The sequence below is a fragment of the Monodon monoceros genome, unplaced genomic scaffold, assembly GCF_005190385.1.
Source record: "Monodon monoceros isolate NGI ecotype Baffin Bay Population unplaced genomic scaffold, NGI_Narwhal_1 Super_Scaffold_11, whole genome shotgun sequence".
Taxonomy (NCBI): Eukaryota; Metazoa; Chordata; class Mammalia; order Artiodactyla; family Monodontidae; genus Monodon; species Monodon monoceros.
In genome coordinates, this window is record NW_021703767.1 from 52614852 (window position 1) to 52637951 (window position 23100).

Sequence of the window (23100 nt, forward strand, 5' to 3'; positions counted from 1 at the left end):
GAGGGCATGAGAGTCCCTGGTAACTACGTCATGAGTGTGCTTCATAAAGGTCACAGTCAACCAAACCCCTAGAAATCCTTTCCAATAACTGCTACTAATGATCCAAGTTTTCTTTGTATTTTACTTATGCAATTGCATTTCTGGATCCCGTGGAAAACCTTCCTTCATCTCTAATAAAGTCAATCTGGCTAGCTTTTAGAGTTGAATTGTGACTTTAAGATTGGATAAGGACTTCAAAAGAGATTCCAGGTTAGAAATACAGTGAGAAAAAGGTTCAGTAAGGGCTGCCAAATACGTTGTGTATTTTGTGCACTGCACAAAGACATGCAGTAATGGGACTGAGCAGACTTAAATACAGCCTTGGCTTTGTTCCTGGAGCACTGGCACTGGCACAAAGCAGAGGGAGGGGTGCCTATTTCAACCCACCAACACAAAAGAAATGCCTTTTTGTAATTCGGACAAAAGCACATATATGCTAGCAGTAGCCCTGGGTTTGGAGACAGTAAAGTGTAAAGCTTTTTTTGAGGACTCTTCAGGTTTTGTTAAGATATGACTGGCCTGTCCAGAGTAGATGGCTCATGTACAGCAGTGGCCATTACTATTTTGCCAAAAGAAATCTTGCATGAAGGCCTAAAATAGAAAACAGTTAAAAGCAGCATCAGAGCTGTGCCCCTGCTTCGCTTCCCCCGCTTGATCATACAGGAGTCCTAAGGCTCCTTTGCAGAAACACAGGACCCTGTAGTTTGAAAACCACTACTATAGAGCAGCCACTGGGCTATAAGGCTGGAAAGGTGGACCCGACTCAGGTGTGCAGGGCACTGAATGCTGGAATAAAGAGGTAGGTTTGAGTAGGTATTTAGTACAACATCATGGGGATATCCAACCTTTGTCTTTAATTAGGGATAATGATTTCCTCAAGGAAACCAAATCTTCATAATGCCAGAAAAGGCTTATCATTACACTGGACTAAAATTTTACAGATTAAACTATAGTGAAAATAATAGCAGTAAAGTGCTCATACAGTCCATTTAAATTTAGCAATCACCGTTGTTTACCTTGTATGGTTCTACAGCTATTAAGTTAAACTTTTGTTTAGCATTTATAGTGTATTCTTTCATGAAGTTCAGTTCAGCATGAGGAACTGCTTTTGTAAATTTTCTATTACACTTCTTTAGACAGCGTAATGTGTTGAATACTTTGCAAAATGATACAGTCAAGTGCTTATTTAAAGCTGAAAGAAACTTTCATGTTCTACGATATCATTATGTTAAGACAAATTAAAATATTTCTTTTGAAAAAGATGTGGTCTATACATGTGGCTTAAAATTGAATAAAAACAGTTGACTCATTGGATCTCATAAAGGATCTGACAACAGACTAGAAATTTGTCCAGTTAATTATATGAGACTGGAAAGGGGGGAAAAGTTGCCATTTGTTTCTCAGAAGTATTTATTATTGAGGGATATCAACATTACTTGAATGGAATTAGAATACTTCCATGCATAAAAGGAGTTCAAGAGAGAGCCAACAGGTTCAAATGACCCTACTCTGGTCCCATGTTAGCCTCACACCACAGGTTAAGGATAACTGCTACTGAGCCTACCTGGCAGCCAAGCAAAGCTATATATGAAATAAAACAGTTTATACAACTTTCATTCTAATAAAAGGGGGCCTTTTTATTTTGAAGTGACTTTTTTAATAATCTTGAGAAAAAACTTTTTGAAGATGTTTACAAAAGCAATATGAACAATGAAATGATGATAAAGAAGTGAAATATTTTACAATTAATTCATTTGATAAAAACAGGTTAAAGTGTGTGTTTGTGTAAAAAAGTGTAAGAATTAAGTCAAGCCTGGAAAGCTTGACTTAATTTTAAAAGAAGGCACTACATTTAACTTTCATTTAATGGGGCTTAAATTACATATATGAAAGGTGATAGGTACCTTATAGGAATCTGGCTAGAAATTATCCAGAAGTTTGCCTTGGGCAAGGTTAAGTTTACTAAGATTTAGAGATATTCATTTTTTTAAAAAAATTTATTGGAGTATAGTTGCTTTACAATGTTGTGTTAGTTTCTGCTGTATATATTCATTTTTAAATGTTAATTAAAGTCCATGTATAAAACAAAGATTTGAATAAGTATAAGTGAAAAAGATAGCAAAATGTTAGCGGGTATATGTAGCTATATGAATAAGAGCCTAATAATTATCCATGCTTTCTGCTTGGATTAGAAGGGTTATGAACCTTGCTCTTTGATTGGTAGCATTCAGTGAATTAATCTGATCCATGAGGGCAGGCAGGCATCTCACAGAGTGGGTGACACAGAGGACAATTCAATATTTACTGACGAAAAATTATTCCTTGAAGATAAACTACTTTTAGAAACTGAAGCTATATATTCCAAGTTATATGTCTATAATTTTGTGGGTCATATCTACAAACTGCCTCAAACTTCTGAATTATCAAACCAAATGGAAAAAAAATGAGAAAAATGTTAAAGGTGAATTATAATGGTTAAGATTCCCAAGTTTTCAAAGAAGAATGTAGGTGGCCAAAGGACAAAGTGAGCACTCTTAGAAGGCTTTCATGATTTATCTCATACACAAATGTAAAGCAGTTGTTAAAAAAAGAAAATCTTTACCCTATGTTTAACCAAACCAAGTCGAGGAGGCAGACATTTCAGAGTACAGATCACAGTATCACCAGTAGGACTGACGGGAACAATTAATATCAGCAGATTCAACATAACTGAATTTTTTTTTTTCCTGATAATTCTGACTAGTGGAGTGGATGGTTTATTAAGTCTTTTTATTTCTACTCCTCACTTGAGTTCTTTTTTAAGAACTATTAATTTTTCCTTGAAGACCAATAATTTTAGTAGATACATTGAGGCATTAAAAATCAAAACAGTAACAAAACAATAAAATGCAGATATTTCAGAAAAACATATCTATTAATGTTACAACAATATAATTTACCAAGATATTACGTTTTTGAATAAAATTATGACCCTAAAGCATATTTAGTAAAAATTTTTAAACACATTGTTTGAAAAAAATATTGCACTCAGAATTAGGAGAAAGTCTAAATTTGTCCCCATCACTTTTAGCCCAAAAACAGAGCACTTCTGGTTCTCACCTTTTGTAACATACAGGTGTTATTTGATAATCTCTTCAGCGCCATTTCTGAATTCTATGATTCCTTGTTGCTTTTGCCATTTTTGTAATCCTTTTGCCATTAAACCAAACAACTGACAGACAAACCTATCCAACTGCTGTTTTCCCCACCCAGGGATTTTTCAGCTTGGGAGCTAGAAACCAATGAATCACTAATGCTTATTTGACAGTATCATCTTAGAAATATTTTTGCTTTCAGTGAAAAGGTTTGCTTGGTTTTTCCCTCCTACCTGAAGGAAGGAGGAAAAGGTCCTGTCCTGAGGATGGTCGGCTACTGGAGCCAGGAGGTTTTGAATGTTCGATGAGACTATGCCTTGCGGGAGGTGGGGGAGGTGGGAGGGATGGGGGGAGGGCATCAAAAGCATCTTCACCTGCATTGAAAGAAAGGTCAGTATCAACAGCAGAACTTCATTAATCAAGACACAGTATCAGGCAAAAATAATGATTTTCTCTTGCTGCTTATAAACAACTTCACCTGCAGTGTTTACCCAGCAGTTCACTGACTTTGTTAATGGGAGCTGACTATTTTCTAGGAGGTGTTTGGAGAGGAACACAGACACACAAACACACATGTGTGCATACAGACTTTTTCGATCTCTCAGCCCTTTCTATTAAAAAGCAGTATTTCAGGTTATGAAACAGCTTATTATTCACTTGTAACCTTTATAATATTAAGACATTGGAGGTCTGAACTAAATATATTACAGATCACATCATCAAAACAGAATTTTTGTGTAACAATAAGAGTTCACAGCCTCTAATTAGAAAATCACACTATGCACAAAAATTTAATGTCACAGAATAGTTTAGATTATCTTTTCAAAGTTTGCTCCACGGCATTTTAATTCATTTAAACTAATGCTCCATATATTTCATTGTCAAAATATACAGAAAATGCACCTGCAGTAGAGGAATATGATCTTTTTCTACTTACCAGATATCTCTAGGGAGAAACAGTTAAATATATCAATAGAACTACCTCTTGTGGTGGTCGCAAAGCTAGTTATTTATATTTGCATAGTTCCCAACTTTAGTAGCTGTAGAATACTGCAGTATGCTTTTATGTCTACTTGTGTTTCCCCTGCCACGTCTTACTATCCTATTCATATTTTCCCTCATCTTGATTCTTTAAAAAATAAAATTGCAGTGTATGTATTTTTGTAAGCACTCACAAATACTTTGTGAATGAAACAGGGTATAAATACCTACATCTTCTAGTAATAAAAATTCTCATGGGTTTAAATACATTGACTTAAATATAAAGGTATATTTAAATATAAACGGTTTCACCACTCATCCAGCTTGCCTTGCAAAAAGTATTCGAAATTTTTTCTCTAATGATCATAAATATTTTTCTAATGTAAAATATATGAAGGTATAGGAGAGAGAAAGAAAGAGCTTTGTTATCATTCCAATCTTCAGCTATTTCCTACATTATCTCATTTATTCAAATCCTTTATCAGCCCCTAAATGTCAGGCACCATGCTAGGCACATGGGTAATGTGAAGATCAAAATCATAAGTCCTCGACCCCAAGGAGCTTGGATTCCACAATGAGACCTAAGAAAAGTTCACAGAAGACTCACAGGTGAATAGGTCCCAGAGGGAGAGAGAGATGCATTGTAAGAGGGAAGAGGAATGCAGACAGTGGCATTCAGCAAGGTATTACCAAGAACAGGAAGGCCTGGGATATCAGGGCCTCAAAAACATTTGTTCATCAAATACAGGGATGGTGTCTACTAGGCAGAGTGAATAGCATAAATAAAATATGAGATGTACATGAAGAGCCAAAGGAAGGATGAGTTAAAAAGGTTGGAACATTTATCTGCATTGTCCAATATGGTAGTAACTATCCACATATAGCTATTTAGTTTAAATTTAAATTAACTAAAATTCAGTTCTACAGTCACACATATAGGTCTTTTATGTCACCACATAAAGTTCTATTGGACAGTGCTGATCTAGTCATAAAGACTTGGGTAATAGGTCAAAAACAGCATACAGGAAGAAGTGGAAGAGAAAAAGACTATAGGTAAAGAAGGAAGTTGGGAGGTGCTTGTAATCCACGTAGGTGAGAGTAAAGCACTGAACTGAATGTCTTGCTCCTGCAAGACATTCAACTGTATAACCGGAAACACCAGTTTACGGGAAAAAAAATGGAGAGGTTCATTTCTAGTAGCCTAATGATTCAGATAAGCTTATAAATGAACCTTCATTATACATTATTTTATGCTATGGTGACTCATTATTGTGAAGCCTTAACTTGTGAAGGTTTCTTAATTGTCCTCCTCTAAAAATAGGGTGAGAAGCTTCCTACCTGGAATTAATGAAATAAACAGACACCTGCACTGGCCAATTTTAACATAAATACACATCTGTGTGTACCTTCACACATGTACACATACACACACATTAAGTGTACTTCATGGTAAAATTTGAAACAAAGAAACAGATTCTTTGGATGTGTTCTAGTTGCAGTGATTATAAGACAGAATTTATTTGCAGCTCTCTACAATAAAATATATAATTTCCCAAATGTAATTAGCTAAGTGGAAGTGGGTCATTTTATATTGAAAGAAAAAGGAAGTACGCATTCATTAAGAATTATACTTAAAGAAAATCTCAGACAAATACTTCAAATCTTCTAGAACACAAGCACCTGGGGGAATGAACAATGCCCTCATAAGATTTTGTAGACTGCATTTAGTACATGAAGAGACAGCTTGATAAATCCCTAACTGATGCCAGCTATTTACACCACTGCTTCCGTCATCTAAATGGAATAATGGTCACATGAACCGAGAGCCACTATCACCTGGAGATTCCATTCTAATTCAGACAGATTTATAACCTAGTGAGTCTACATTGCACTGAACTAAGAATTCTGGTAATTCAGATATTAATTGGAAGAGGTGGCAGGGAGGCTTGCTTGAAATTGTTTTAAAGGTTTCGACCTAATGGAGGGATGAGAAGATCATAATCAGAGGGCGTCCTGTTGAGTGAAGAACCATGCTTTGGATTGTCCCGAGTTGGAGGCCTGGCAGGTGGTAATGGCACTGGATCAGAGGCTGAATCAAAAACATCTCCTAGAGGATAACACAAAATCTTAATGTATTTTCAGTACAACAATGGCATGGAATTTTGCCTTTAAATTCTGACCATTAAGACATAGACTACAAAGAGAATATGTCTTATACGTACCCTTTAAATATATGCCTAACTCAGGGATGTTTGATTTCTTCATCTCTGAAGACGTACCGTGTGTTCCATTCAATATGCAGTGACCGTTATCACAAGACCTAAAGCAGAAATCAAAGGACAAAAATCATAAGGATAATTACTTTCCATTTAAAAGTCATTTGGGGGTGGGGAGATGATGGGAACTAGCAACACTGCTCATGTAATAAAGTTAGGATATAAATATAATTAATTTCCTTTTCTAGAGAAAGTAAAGTAATATTATCTAGATACTTGAATACTTTTACAAAGCAGAAGTAAATATTCCATGGAAGACAAAGGTTTTCTTTCTTTTTTTAAGTGAAACTAAGAATCACAAGGGCCACAAAATAGCTGATACCCTAAACACACCTGTGGAATTAACATCATTTTGGAAGATTTCAATATTACCTTATCAAGGTTTTGAAGAAGAAAATGTAATATGCAGGCAAAAAATATGTAAAAGTCCCAATGACATCATTACTGGTTAATGGTACTTAACAGTATATTCTTATTTCTGTAAGTTAAGCTTTCCTTATTATAAACTAGAGCCTGTCAAGGAAGGAGAATTATTAAATATTCAGAAAGTCCATTAAAATTCAGATAGGCATATTCAAAGACCTAGAGTCTGGAGTATAATATCACCACTGCCATGAACAAAACTGGCACTTCTGACAACTGTAGAGAAATGACTTTAGCAAAGGCCTTGGGTACACAACAAATATTTTAATCTGGGTGTCTGTAAAAGGATAATACTAAAAAAAAGTGGGGGTTTTTTGGTTTTATTTTTTTGCGGTACGCGGGCCTCTCACTGTTGTGGCCTCTCCTGTTGCGGAGCACAGGCTCCGGACACGCAGGCTCAGCGGCCATGGCTCACGGACCCAGCCGCTCCGCGGCATGTGGGATTTTCCCAGACCGGGGTACGAACCCGCGTCCCCTGCATCGGCAGGCGGACTCTCAACCACTGCGCCACCAGGGAAGCCCTAAAAAAAGTGTTTTTATTGTTGGTATTAATGCTTTCGAATCATACTATGAATGCAATGCACAAATCCGGGGCACAGGAAGGTAGCAGCAGGAAGAGAAGGCACGGAGCGTATTTTGTCTTCAGAATATAGCTGTGTAGCAGCTGACTATCTGCTCACCAAGTTACTGTGCTCACAAAGAGCTACAGAAGGCAGAGTTTCTATTTTACTTTCCCCTGATTTACTCTGAATTCTTGGGGCAAAGTAAAAGTACATACATAATGGAGGAGATATTGGACATTTGAATAGTTATTGCAAAGTGCTTCATCTGAAATTCATTTCCATTCTCTCTGGTGGCCACATCTCTTTAAGGGGCCAGAGATGGTTCATTTAAAAATAGTTATCATGTATTGAATTTTCATAGTAATGATGGATTTTTACTGAAATGGAATTATTCATCTATGAATAATATGGTTTATGAATCTATGAATAATATGGTTTAACTTTTTCCATATACTGACAATTTAGTTCTCCTGATGTTCCAAAGAGAGGAAAAACATAGGAGGAGAGGATGTGTCTAAGTTTAAAGAGTGCTTTGTAGAGGATCTAAGAAGATACTTCACCCATTGACTTTCAAGAACAAATTAGACAGAAAATTCACTCCAATTAAGATTAGGGATTATCAACATTTACCCTACTTCTCTGTAACTGTAGAAAGATGGTAATGGTGGTCATAAATCAAATTTATTTTCAGGATTTGGGAGGACTGCCACCAAAAATCTCATCCAGTATGATGCAACAATTAAAATTTAAAATATTAAAATTATACCACTCACTTATCCAGTGGTGAAAAAAAATGAGGTCCCAAGGAGACCAAAAAAGCTCATCTTATTTCAGTTTTTTAAAATTACTACACATTTGTAAGAGCCAAGGGAACTGAAAATTGTAAAAATTTATACTTGATGTAAAGGAATAACTTTTTTCTCTAATAACAATAGTAGACATTTGGTTCTTCTAACATAACAAATTATTATCTCTCAGTTATTTCTCTGTCTTCTCAATGTTACCAACAAATGTCCTAAAGACCAGAAATCAGCAAAGAAAGGTTTGGTTCTTGCTTTGAAATATGAAGCCCTGGACAGCAAAGTGTTAATAACCATGGTTAATAATTCTGCATAGTGTTGATAATTCTAACCTTGTAACTCACTAAGGCAGATCTCTGGTTTAAATGGAGTTTTGCTTCTCTTTTCCAAGTACTGCAATACAATACTTGAAGAAAGGCATTAAAACATTTTTTAGACTTTTCATCTGAAAAGAAAGGAACACTCCACTCATAAAATGCTTTCTGTTGACTGACTTGACCTCAAAAGGAAATGGCACACTAAGTAAAGATGACATAGATGACTGAAGTGTTAAACAGCTCTCCTATTCCTCAGTCAGTAAAGAGATACTGAAAGGCAAGAAGGCTGGGCCACCAGCAGTAGCTGAGCCCTCTTCTGTATGTGCCAAGCAGAGCTCCAGGGATGTAATTAGACAAAGAAAACTGGAGCTCAGAAAATAAGTCTGAAACTGAGATTTGACTTACTGAGTACTTCATATATGTCAATTAGATTTAAAAAAACAAAAATAATATTAGATTATGATTTACTAATTCAATTATATAAACACACAATTGTCCTTCTACTTAAAGACAAACTAATGTTTCAATACACACCACCCATTTTCAATAACTCCTATACCTCCATGGGGCTGCTACTTCAAAGACCAAGGATGTCTCCATAACAGTGAGAATAAACAACTGACAAGAAGAAAACAGAACACAATTCCTCACATTCTTGTTTGATCCAAGGAAAAGTAAAATAGTACCTGATAAAAATAGCTAAGGGAAATAATTTTTTTCAATTCTTCGAGATCTGAAAATCAATATAGATTATACTAGTCCTTACTTCATGAAGAACAATTCTAAGGAAGGTTGGTATAATACCTTATTTTCTAAGCACTAATTTTTCTTCATGAGATATGTGCTTAGAACTGATAAAATGCATTGAAAATAGCTTATTGAAAATTCATGAATTAATCACCACTATATGTAACCTACAGCAAAGTTTTACTACAGTACAATTTGTTTTTTGGGGAGAGGGGCAACAAATTATTCCATTAGACTTACCAGTCAACTAATTTAGTCAAAGGACTTCCTAGTTAATAGAAATCTACATCTTTTCATTTTCTCTGAAAGGCCATGGAGAAAAATAGTATTATAGGTAGAGGAGGCTTTGAGCAAGAAATCAAGGGTTTTTATTGAACAGATGTGATTCAGTTGTTTAAAAACAAATGCCATAAATGATAATGCTTTCTGCAGACGTGAGGTGATGATAAATGGCCCATATTCTTACCTAGGAGGAGGTTTTACATTATGACAATGAGATGGTTGTGAATTCAGGGAAACAGGATGGGATGAAGGAATCTTGTATTCATCGTCATCTTCCTCTACTGGGTCTCTTGTTTTCTCTGAAAGGGAATTTGCTAATGGACCAGTACACCTACCAGAGGGAAAAAAAAAAATCCAGTCTAGTTTTAGCATAATAATTCAGGACAGGCAAGTCTGATGTGACATATTCAAATCAAAGAAACTACTTTGTCACTTGTGTTCATTTTTCAATTACAGGGTAACATCAGAAGGGCTGTTCTTATACTAAATACAAATTAAAAGGACTTTTAAAACTCTTGATGAAATAGGAGTTTTCATACTTATAATTTTAAAATGGCACAATAAGAGAAGCTAGTAACCTGTCAAATAAAATAAAAAGGTCCTGGAGTTGTAAGTGAATGCATAAAATTATTTACACCAAAGCTATTAAAATATTAACATTTTGTTCCTATTTAACTTAAATTGGTAAATTAAGATGATACATATGCAAGATTATTTTATATATTAATGAAGTATTTATAGAAAGTTCAACTGTCTCTTATGAATATAACTTATAGTTGAAAAAATCCAGTTAAGTGAAACAATTCTTTCTCCCGTGAAGTTACAATTCAGATAGTTGGTGTTGGGACAAAAATTAACAAAGATCTAAAAATGACTGGAACAATCAGAAGTAGATAATAAGAGAACTTTGTAAGACTTTAAGGTAGAGGCCATTATTTTTATGGCTTAAATTCCCTGGCTAAGTAAAAAAGAATGCAAATATGTAAAACAATTACCTAATATCAAAAGAAATTCCCAAGCATTTTACTCATCCATTGAGTAAACAAAGCCAATTAATAACAAAACGACAAAAACGTACTTTTTTTTAAACAGTTGTTGCTAATGGAGTTTATCCTAAGCTGATGCCAGTGAGAAACACCAAAGTAGAAACACACAAACCTACCCTGACCAACTTTAGGACAGCCAACCTGTTTGCAGGACACTGGAGGTACATATGGATCCAAACCTATTTTTAAATCATGAACCTCAAGACAAATCTGTTTCGTTAAATTTTTTTTTTTTTTTTAATATTTGTGACTGCAATTTTGAAGCACCTTCTGTAGAGGGAGCAAGAGGCCTTTGGTATATGAACCATCAAGACTGAAAAAACTTTTTCATTTTTATTTCTCCTAACTAGTTCGAATGAAAAGAACTTTAAGGGTTTTTCTCTGTGCCCACTGCAAGAAGACATTTTGAAAAACCTAAAGGTTTTCAAATTTCAACTATATATCTGAGTCTCTAGGAAGTTCAGAGATGAAAGAAAAAATCTCTCCTAAGATTTTTCAAGTGTGTTTTTATCTGTCTTTGAAGACTTTTTCAATACCGATTTTTGAATTCTTGTTTGTTTGAGCGACCTTGGAATTCAAATGACAGTTTATGGTGAAATGAAAGCACAATGATACAGTGACAGGAAGTCCACTGTCACCACCCAGAGCACAAGCTAACAACCTTATTAATAACTTAAGGGTTACACCTACCATGGTGTAACCTTGGAAGATGTACATCCCAAATGAAGGCCAGTGAGTACACGGACTGCAAAATGGTGATTTGATGGGAATTACAGCAGGGATTTCAAACATCACCTTTTCATAAATTCTTATAAACATGGATATAAATTTAGCTGACTCAAGGGCCAAAGTGGGTTCTGTTAGCAAAAGAAATGAGAAAAATACACATCCTTTCTATGTCCTACTATATTGTCATGTACAAGGAATTTTTTTTCCTTTGCAATTTAAGCATATACTGTATAAAAGAAAAAGACTTACTGACCAAATATTCAACAACCACATCAATGTCAGGAATGTTCTATCTGCCTGTTGCAGCTTAGTTCCAAAGATTTAAGAGTTTTCAAAGAAGCACTGCACTATGACACAAGAATGGGTGATTTGTGAAACCACATTTGTTCTGGCTGATTCTATATTTTATCTTCAATGATAAAAGAACTTAATCAGGGTAGCTTCCCCCTACTCTTTAGCTTTGCTGCAAATCAACAGATGGAGTATCCTGAAGAAAATGAAAAGCAAAGCTTATCTAATATTTAATGGAATTATAGGGGCTTACTGCTAAAACTTACTAGTCGCAGGTAATTAGCTTAAATGGATTTTAGTGAATTATACTAGAAGTGAAGAAAGGCTTCGAGTGGCATTTGTTGCGTATCTAAATCTGAAAAAAAAATGCCTAGATATCTTATCACCATTTTAATAAAGTTCTAAAGAGTCATATTTTATCTTATATTTTAAAGCAAACTTTTTATATTAGTATAATATTCTAGTTAAAAATAAGCCAATTTATAAGAATATCATTCCAGTGCACTTTATTCAGTATTATATAAATTTTTATACAAAATTGATCTTATTCAATTCTGAAGGGAAAAATAAAAGCAATTTCTATCATGTAAAAAAGGGAATGTAAACTATGAACTTTGGGTGGTTATGTATAAATGTAGGTTCATCATTTTAACAAATGTACCACTATAGTGGAGGATGGTGAAAATGAGGAAAGCTAGGCATGTGTGGGAGCCAGGGGTATATGGGAAATATCTGTACCCTCTCCTCAATATTGCTATGAATCTAAAATGGCTCTAAAAAAAAAAAAGTCTTAATAAAAAAATAATAAATGAGGAAGGTACAAATAGATGAAGAATTTGTATATAAAATACCAAAAGGGAAAACTCAATTTATGTAAATAATTACATTATTTGTAATTACATGCGGGATTTTTTTTTTCCCTTCACAAACTCATTCAAAAAGTAGGTTCAGTTTTACTTGCAACTAGATAACTGGTAAAAATAAAGAATTTTCATTAGCAATCATGTATGTTTACTTTTGGTAGTGGAGAAAATATCTCACGGGACATAGGAAAATGTTCAGTCATTGATTTAGCTCATAGGAAATTTTTAGGATACCAGAGGAATAAAATAGATCAATTTTATTTGGCTGGTTCCACGTTAAAACTGCCAAGTAAACCATCCCACCATTTACACCAGTACTACATTCCCTTTATATTATCATCAGACATTCACAGAGTGTTCTGCACTGCGGCTGTCATTCCTGAATTAATACACTGGTAATGCACAAGCACACATAGTCTTAAAGATACACAGCCATCCTCCCCACAGCCTTCGCCTCTTGTTAAATTCAATGTGTGTTATTTAAACTTTAATGAGGAATACATCCACTATCTGCATGTGCACACTTGAAACAAACCAAGAATATATTTTCTAATGCTCTTCTTAATTAGTGATTTTTGCATTTTGAAGATGAAGGCTCACAGATACAATCCTCTACAGCCTTCTACATTCCTGGTGTGAGAGGCATATGATCAGAGGGGTGACCTTCTGCATATCCCACTGGCTTTTCCTACATAACATACCTCAAACATTACCCTTACCAAGTACTTTTCTTTCCTTCATTTGAGCAATTCCTGATACCTTGATTAGTTCAACTTTTCCAGAAATAAAGCAAAGTAGAAATATCCATCTTTACTGTCTATAGATGAACCTCCTGTGACATCCCACAAAACAGTAATTTTCTTTGAACTTTAATCTTTTATATGTATTTGGTAAGTGTTCATACATTGATATTGTGTTTTCTATATATTCATCTATGTCTTTCTTCTATTTCTGTCTAATTGCAAAATGCTTAAGGGCAGACCCTGAGTCAACCAAGGCCTGGCATGGTGTGTGTCCCACGAAGCACTCACAGCTTTTAGACAAAAAGAACAAGAGGCTATTAGAGAAATACATGACCAAACTGATACGGGAAAGAAAATCATTTTTAGGATACTTTCATAATGTAGAAAAATATTTAAAATATATTATGTTGCTTGCCTTCTACGTGTAAAATCTTATTTAATAATCTCTGAAAGCAAGGCTTTGAAAAATATCTTTTATTAAAACCGAATCTTCAGAGCCTGCCATATACATTAGTCCATATTTCTTGTACTAACTATCCTAACAGGCAAAACACCCAACTTCGAGAAATCATAGCCCAGAGAAGTGGTAACACAAAATCTAGCTGTATTTGAAATGAGGATTGCCCGTGTGCCACCTGTAAGCCATTTCCCCAGCATCTCAAGAGTGGGTTTTATAAATATACATACTAATTTTGAGGATTCTTTCATGACATCCAGAAGAATCAGTGTGGTATATTATTAGGCTGAATATAAGCTTTAATTTTAAGTTTTCACTTATAGTTTAAGTATAGTTTATACTTTAAGTATAGTTTTCACTGACTTGTTTTTAAGCTGGAGAAATAAATTTGAAGTTAATTTTTAAGTTAACTTATTCAAGGGCAATATTCATTTCTAACACTTTTAGGGGACTGCTTTAGAAATCAAAAAGATAGATGTTGAGGAAACTTTTTCTTTTTGAGAATCTAATTTTCCAATACATGCTGAACATTAAAGACTTCACGGTGATATTAAATGTGGCAGTACTTATAATCGCCAATAACTGGACACAACCCAAATGTCCCTTAGTAGAGGGATGGATAAACAAACCATAGTGTGTTTTACAATGGAATACATACTCTGAGCAATAAAAAAGGAACAAACTATTGATACTCTTGACAACTTGGATGAATCTCAAATTCATTGTGCTAATAGAAAGAACCCAAACTCAAAAGGCTCTATACTATATGATTCTATTTATATGACCTTTGGGAAAAAGCAAAATTATATAACACAAATCAGACTGATAATTTCCAAGGGTTTAGGGTAACGGGAGAAGTTGACACAGGCCTGGGGGGTGTTTTTGGAGTAAAGGAACTGTTTTCTATCTTGACAGTGGTAGTGAATACACGACTGTGCGTTTACCAAAACTCACAAAACTGTACATTAATAAAGCAGGGTGAATTTTACTGTATGAAAATTATGCTTTAATTTAACAGCTGGAAAATTTTCATTTTAAGGTTGAAAATTCATTTTAACTCATTTAAGATACTGCAGATTAGCATCTTTCACAAACAAATATGCTTAATATCCCTAGTGGCCTTCAAATAACTTATCTAATTCTATTTGAGCCTACAGAGAAATGTGGACAGAAACAAGGAATGCTTGAATATGGTGGAATACGTCAAGATGCTCTCAATGTGAAAATAGAATCTCATTCTAACCCTATGCATTTTCTATGAACAGATCAGTATGTTCATGGAGAAGTGGAGAATATATAGCAAATTATGCCTCTATGGGACAAAAAAGAGACAGTATAAGGAATATAATTTAGATTGCATATTTAAATAGAATCCAATGGCTCACAATTCTGTGTAAGGCTACCTAATTATTTGTGATCATAAATCAGTTGTATGGTAAATTACAAGTAACAGATTTGTCAGACTACTGGGATTAGTGTTAATATCAGTATTCATCTTAGATTTTAGTCAGAGAAAATGAAAGGTTAGTGGAATTAGTTGCATTCCTGCACCCAGATTATAGCCACCCGCCAAATGCCATTTTCCCACAAATGATGAGAGAGGGATTCTATCTGAATTTAGAAATTATAATACTAAAATAAAAAGGAGAAAAATAATACCCATAGTATTTATTTTGTACCCTTTCCACACACTATTTCTCTTTCTGTTGAGACTAGTTTAAAATGATATGCTTGCAGCCCTCAATTCTTGTCATCGGTGTGTCAACAAGCAGGTTCTAGGGATTTACCACAAGACATTAGAAAACCTATGTTAGGATGGTCAAGCTGCTTCACAGGAGATTTGAACAAAATTTATAAATCAATAAGAATATGCAGAAAAAATAAAGTCTGAGTTTCAAATACTGAGTCACATCAATAGGTCAAAACCAAATGCACAAACATTTCTACGTGATACACAATGAGAGAAGAATGCCATAGTGATCATAATGAATAAATTGAAAAGATGGACCCATCCCACACTATCCCATACACATCATGTCAATTGTAACTTACAAAGGACTGCCATCTTCAATATTAGTTCACCTTTCTATCTACCCAAGGTAAAACAAGTAAAACTAGTGCAACATCTTGACAAATCTTGAAAATAGTTTAAGGTATTTGAATGAAAGCTGGTTCAAAAATTAACAAAAGAGCATCACTGTTCATTCACTAGGGTTAAGAAAAGAGTAGTTCTTAATTACAGCTTGATCTTCCATTTAAAGTTCTCTACCATATTTTCTTTAAATCAATGAAATTAATTTCTTATCACTGAACATAAACAGGATTAATGTAAAACTGAAGTGTGTATTGTCTATACAAACCCTCAGGTGAACAATAACAGAACATGTTGCCCTGCTCTTTTGCCATTAAGCATAAACAATGAAGCCCGGTATGCACAGTATATAAGATGAAAAATTTCCATCAAGCTTCTTTAAGTTTTTAAAAATTACAATGTGATGTTTGCTTTAATAGCTCCTGTGGCATACTGCTTTTATCTCTTCTTTCTGTTTTTCACTCCCCAGTCAAAAACAAGGCAAAACAAAACAAAACTTCCCTTCTCCCATGAATTTGACCACCATTTCAGTCAAACTGGTCTAGTTTTGTCTTTTGCACTTTTCTATCTACAGACCATTTTGGCCACTATTTATTTAAAAACAACCACTCTCACATACACGCGGGCACAGATGCTGATGCTGTTTGGCGGTGTGGACCTCTTAGATCACTCACTGGAAGGTGGCAGTAGTTGAGGCTGCATTCACAAATCCACATTTCTAGTTTGTTTTAGATTATCATAATAATAGATAGCATTTATTATAATTTTTACCACACAGAAATGTTCTAAATATGTTTTCTACAATATCAACATTTCAGGGGTAAACGATATAGTTTTTTAAGGTGATATTTTCATATATAAGTTCCTATATTAGAAAAAAACTTCTAGGATTACATTTATATGTCTAAGAGTATAACAAGTCTAATTAAATTTGGGCACTGGTCATGTAGAAATCATTTTATCAGCTTTAGATAGTACCTACTAAAGTATTTACTTGAATGTAATATAAAGGTGAAAGCTTAGATGGTATGTCCAATTGTCCCCTCAACATCACTATTCGGATGTGTGTATAATCGGCACCAAAACTCAACAGATCCTTAAGTCTTAATTTTACCACCCCTGCCCCCTTCCCACACCTGCCCTTCTCCAATTTCCCTCCCTCTGGTAAATGGCACCAACCCATTCACCCAGTTTCGTTAAGAAAAACCTATATAAAAATAAACCATCCCTATTTATTGTACCTCACAGACATCTGATTTATTAACAGGTACTGTTGGATCAAAATACAACCCAAAGTGGACTGTGTAACTCCATCACCATCACCCCAAAGCCCTGACCATCTCTTATTGGTTCACCACATTAGACGACTACACTCTCCATCGGTCTCACTTCAGCTGTCCTAAAGACAATTCATGTAGCAGCCAGTGACCCTCTTTAAAAACACAAACCAGCATCATGTCATCATGTTGATCAAAACCTTCGATGGCTCCTAAAACTAACCAAACCAAAGTTCTTATCATGGCCTTAAAGGCAATATATGATTTAGCTCCTATATACCTTATTCTCAACCCCAGCCCTACTGTCCCTCTTGCTGTTCTCCAGATAAGCCAACGGGATTCACTTGCCTCACTGTCTAGCTTTCATGCTCCTCACCAAGGCAGTCTCATGGCTTGCTCCCTTCTTTCAGGTTTCTGTTCAATATTACCTTTCCTAATGACCTCATCTGAAGTATAAACCTCCCTATCACTGTTTATTCCTTTCCCTGCTTTATTTTTCCTTCTAGCACTTACCACTACCTGACAATATACTATGCTTATTTGTTTACTTGCTGTTCTCCTTAACTAGAGCACAAATTCCAATGAGGATGGGATTTTATCTTGTTCACTCTGACTCTCCAGTCAGTACGCAACTGAATGAAAACAGGATAGTTAGGCAAAACCTGGATACTCTATTCACTGAGCTTAAACTATTAGCACCTTATCCGTTTAGAAAAAATCTATGACAACGATCAACACCACCACCTCCAACAACAAAACACCCTTTTTACAAAAATATTAAGTAATATTGATTCACATGTATTTGAAAGTTTAAGATTAATATGTCAAAAGTACAAAAGGTCCATTTCTAAAAGACAAGGAACAAGAAAAATATTCTTCTAAAAAATGACATTCCTCAGCATTCCAGAACATTATCTTACCTGAAGTAATTATTCCATTATTACAGTAATTCCTTTGCTTATTGGCCAACATCTTGTGTTAAGTAAAATAAGTATTTTTAACTGTTTCAGGTTTCATTTAATTTTGAAAAATCAAATTATTTCAAGATAAATATAATTTAGTAAAAATTGACACTACAATAAAAATAATCCATATAGATTTTTTCATTCTTCCCCTAAAAAAATTATGATTACCCATACTTCAAGCTTTTAAGAATTTATATTTATAGCTAAGTGTCAATCACCTTAAGTAGAAACCATTTGGGAAAAAAAATAAGTAAACCTATATGCACTAGTACAGTTTCAGCTTACTTTTATGACAGAATATGCTTTTAAAATAAATTCTATATTCTTCTAGGCCTCCAGATAAATTACACAATAAAAGTCATATAATTGCAGTCATACTGTTTTACAAGAAAGAAAACACTATCACAGAGTAGCCTCTTCCATCAATTTAATGGGAATCAGAGTAACATCAAATAATTTAACAATTATACTTCAGTAAATATTAATAACAACACAGTATAGCTTTAAAGGTAAATATTAGCTTTGACATTACTGAATTCAACACTGGGGCTCTCAACATTTGTGAGAACTATCAAAGTCTATGTTGGGTAGCAATCTGTTATTTTGTTTTGGCCTAATTTTGAAACATGTACTAAGATGCTGACACGGAAACAATATACTTGGACATCCAACATCCCTGTTTCCCTGAGTGACATTTTGCTAAGACCTGTATTCTATGCCTCTCCAGAGCTGAAGATCTATTCTCATTGTACTCTGGTTATACACTCTAATGAAGCTGAAGTAGACAAAACAAGAAAACAAACAAACAAAAAACCCAGAGCAGTAATCCAAGTTATACTGGCTTCAAAAATGGGATGCAACCAACCAACTATAAATGAGCATTCAAGTTGCCAAGTATTCATATGTAATTAATACTACAGATGAATACCCCTTAAAAAAACGTTGCATGGAACCTAAAAGGTTGAAGCTCAAGAGGATTTTAGAGATCATTTAAGATAAACAGATCCCTTCATTTATCAGATGGAGTGGGGCCCACAGAAGTTACCTTGTTCAAAGACAGACAAATATTAATACCGGAGTCACGTCTGGGACCAAGTCTGATTTTATTTTAATGGTCACTTCAGAATTCCATGCTGGTTCCATGATAAATGTAGTACAGCATAAATGATTAAGAAAAATGCTTATTAAAATATTAAGTGACAAAGGAGAGCATGAAATTATCTCTACAATGTAATCTAAATCATGTTAAAAGAAAAAGGCTAAAAAGAAAAACAAGTCAGAATGTTAAAGCTCTGGGGGAAAACTGGACAGCTACATGTAAAAGAATGGAATCAGAATACTCCCTAACACCATACATAAAAATAAACTCAAAATGGATTAGAGACCTAAATGTAAGACCAGACACTATAAAACTCTTGGAGGAAAACACAGGAAGAACACTCTTTGACATAAAGCACAGCAAGATCTTTTTTGATCCACCTCCTAATGTAATGGACATAAACACAAAAATAAACAGGTGGGACCTAACGAAACTTCAAAGCTTTTGCACAGCAAAGGAAACCAGAAACAAGATGAAAAGACAACCCTCAGAATGGGAGAAAATATTTGCAAACAAATCAACGGACAAAGGATTAATCTGCAAAATATATAAACAGCTCATGCAGCTCAATATTAAAAAAACAGACAACCCAATCCAAAAATGGGCAGAAGACCTAAATAGATATTTTTCCAAAGAAGACATACAGATGGCCTAGAAGCACATGAAAAGCTGCTCAATGTCACTAATTATTAGAGAATTGCAAATCAAAACTACAATGAGGTATCACCTCACCCCAGTTAGAATGGGCATCATCAGAAAATCTACAAACAACAAATGCTGGAGAGGGTGTGGAGAAAAGGGAATCCTCTTGCACTGTTGGTGGGAATGTAAATTGATACAGCCACTATGGAGAACAGTATGGAGGTTCCTTAAAAAACTAAAAATAGAATTACCATATGACCCAGCAATCCCACTACTGGGCATATATCCAGAGAAAACCATAATTCAAAAAGATACATGCACCCCAATGTTCATTGCAGCACTATTTACAATAGCCAGGTCATGGAAGCAACCTAAATGCCCATCGACAGATGAATGGATAAAGATGATGTTGTACATATATACAATGGAATATTACTCAGCCATAAAAAGGAACGAAATTGGGTCATTTGTAGAGATGTGGATGGATCTAGAGACTGTCATACAGAGTGAAGTAAGTCAGAAAGAGAAAAACAAATATCGTATATTAACGCATATATGTGGAACCTAGAAAAATGGTATAGATGAACCGGTTTGAAAGGGTGGAAATAGAGACACAGATGTAGAGAACAAACATATGGACACCAATGGGGGAAAGCCGCAGCGGGGGTGGGGATGGTGGTGTGCTGAATTGGGCGATTGGGATTGACATGTATACACTGATGTGTGTAAAATGGATGACTAAGAAGAACCTGCTGTATAAAAAAATAAAATAAAATTCAAAAATTCAAGAAAAACAAAACAAAACAAAAACTCTGGTCATTGATATTTGGGGTATGTAAATGCTTATATTTATTTAATTCTTTTCTTTTATATATTTTCCATATTTTCTACAATGACCAACTGCTACCTATATGTCAGAATAAAAAACAAAATGGAGAGATAAACATGCCATTAAAAGCCAGCACTTGTAACTTTAACTATGGTTAATTTGCAGCATGCAAAATAGAAAACTAATTTGCTGTTAAGGATGCATTGTTAAAGTATTTCTCTGGTTAAGTAAAGCAACTGCATTGTTTGAGGGAAAATAATCAAGAGTAAATGGGGTGAAAGTATATCCAGGTACACATACAAACTAAAGTGTTAGAAAAATATCAATAAAAGGCATTTTACTATGAATTTGTTGTTCTTTATAGAAAAACAAGCACTTAATACTAAATATAGATGAAGCAAATGGTGACCTCTGCCTTTTATCCCACTTGCCAATATGAATTTAATAAACAATGTAAAATTTTAATCTCTAATTAGCAAGATTTCATGTACTTCATTTTCTGATGTTCTCTGAATTAGAGGTAATTGAGCTTAGATGTTTTCATCACATATACAAATATCCAGAGTTCATTTGGTGCTACAATATCAATATGTTATTACTGATGTACAACCTACTACACAGAATATATATATTTGCTTCTAACTTCTATGTCTGCTACATATCTGCCAGCTCCAAGAAAAGTGGCCACTAAAGAATGGTCCAATGCTTAGTTTCCCACTGCCCCCTAAATGATGTCAAATTTCATACTCATGCTTTTTCTCATGCACACCCCTTCCCAATTGTGCCCATCCTCCATGACTCAGGAAATTTCCATCTTCTCTATAAGACATCCTTGCCTTACAAAGTCTATAATAGTCTATTCTCCAAGCTTATATAAAAACTAACAAGTTAGATGCATACAGTTTAGTGCATAATGTTCTCTTGTGATTTCATGTACGTTAACTTTATTTTAAAGTAGATGGTAAATTTCTTGGGAGCTGGTATCTAGCTTATCGTTCTTTTGCATCCAGTGACCAGCAGAGGAAGGAGTGAAGATGCTCTAAGACTTTCAGTTAGAAATGAGGATCTTAGCAGATGATAAAGTCAATCCACCAAGAGACAGACCAAGTACTATCAGTATACTCATTAAACAGCAAACAGTAAGGTGTTAAGGGAGAAGCAGAGATTACGAGAAAAGGTTTTTGCCCTTAAAACCTTATAATCTTTTTAATGTGGAGAGGCACTTTAGTATTAGAAAACAGTAGCGCAAAGTACATAATTAAATGTGTAGAAAATAAACTCTAGGAGGAGGAATGAGAATCAGTCTTACTACCATCATTATGACTGAAGTCACAGAAGTTTTCATACAGAAATAGAGGCTAAGACATGGGTCTTCAGAATAAAGATTCTGAAAACTTGGTGCACAGGAGAGAACAGCATGAAAGACTCATAAAACCAGGGAAAAAATCAAGACAAGATTAGAGGGCAAGTATTAGAATTCCTGAATGATATTTTAATTGGGTAAAATTCTGTGGATCTTACTGATATAGCAGGAGAGCACAGAATTAATTTAGAAGGAAAGAAAGAACAATGTTGGGCTTTGAGGAGGAAAGTGATCTGGGGAAAGCAGAATTTAAATTAAATCAGCTACCTGAATAAAATATACTGGAGGAAAGACAGGCAGCCTGATTTAATATAGAGTAGGGAAATGGCCATCAGGAGACGGTTTTATCCAGGTTTGATTTGGATAGACACTATCCCTTAACTGTCTGATACGCTTCTTGTGTCCCCATTTTTTCAAATGAGACACCTAGTTTAACTCATTTTTCTAGCTTTAAAATCCATTGATATTCCATTCTGAGATCATATCATATGATCAGGTAGAAGGCTCTTTCAGTTGTCCCGTTATAAGCCAGAACTAGGGCAATGGGGAAGATTAGCTGAATATGAAAAACTTTAAAAGAACAATCAACAGGACTTAGTGGCGGAATGGATTTGAGAAATGAGAAAACTGGAGGAACCAAAGATTATTTTATCATGTCAAACTGGGTAGTGGGATAAATGTGATACCTCTAAGGAAGAGACATGAATTGGAAAGGAGAGCTCATTGTGCTACTTAAGCCTCTTCTTGGATGCAGGGAAGACTTAGCTTTTTCTCTGTTGCTTTATGTGTAATCTCAGAGCGTAGGTAAGTCTCAAAAATGCTGTAGTTATCAGCAAAGAATCAGAAAGGATCTCGATTTCTGGTACTTTAAAAATCCAGCTGGTTCATTTTTATTGATGCATATTCACCCCTGTACTTTCTGTACTAAGAACCTCAAAACCACTCTTTATAACAACTTTATGCATGGACAGTTGATCTCCAAATTCAGTAAAACTCACTTGATGCTGGGGAGAAGGGTGGCAGCTGGAGGGGGAGGAGAAAGCCGGGGAGGAACATCATATTCTTCACTTCCCAGGTGACCATTGGAAAAGACCTGAAAGGAAATCAAAGGGTTAGTTTAGAATTTAACTTCTGGAGGACCT

At 34.8% G+C, this 23100-nt stretch overlaps 1 protein-coding gene across 1 annotated transcript in view; it reads right to left on the reverse strand.

Annotated features, from left to right (window-relative positions):
* CBLB (Cbl proto-oncogene B) overlaps positions 1-23100 on the reverse strand; it is a 212009-nt gene that overhangs the window by 24917 nt on the left and 163992 nt on the right. The window contains exons 13-17 of the mRNA XM_029213594.1: positions 22957-23051; positions 9747-9893; positions 6377-6474; positions 6130-6261; positions 3407-3547 (exon numbers count right to left, since the gene is read on the reverse strand). Of these exons, the coding sequence (XP_029069427.1) occupies positions 3407-3547; positions 6130-6261; positions 6377-6474; positions 9747-9893; positions 22957-23051 (613 nt within the window). The remainder of the gene's footprint in view (positions 1-3406; positions 3548-6129; positions 6262-6376; positions 6475-9746; positions 9894-22956; positions 23052-23100) is intronic.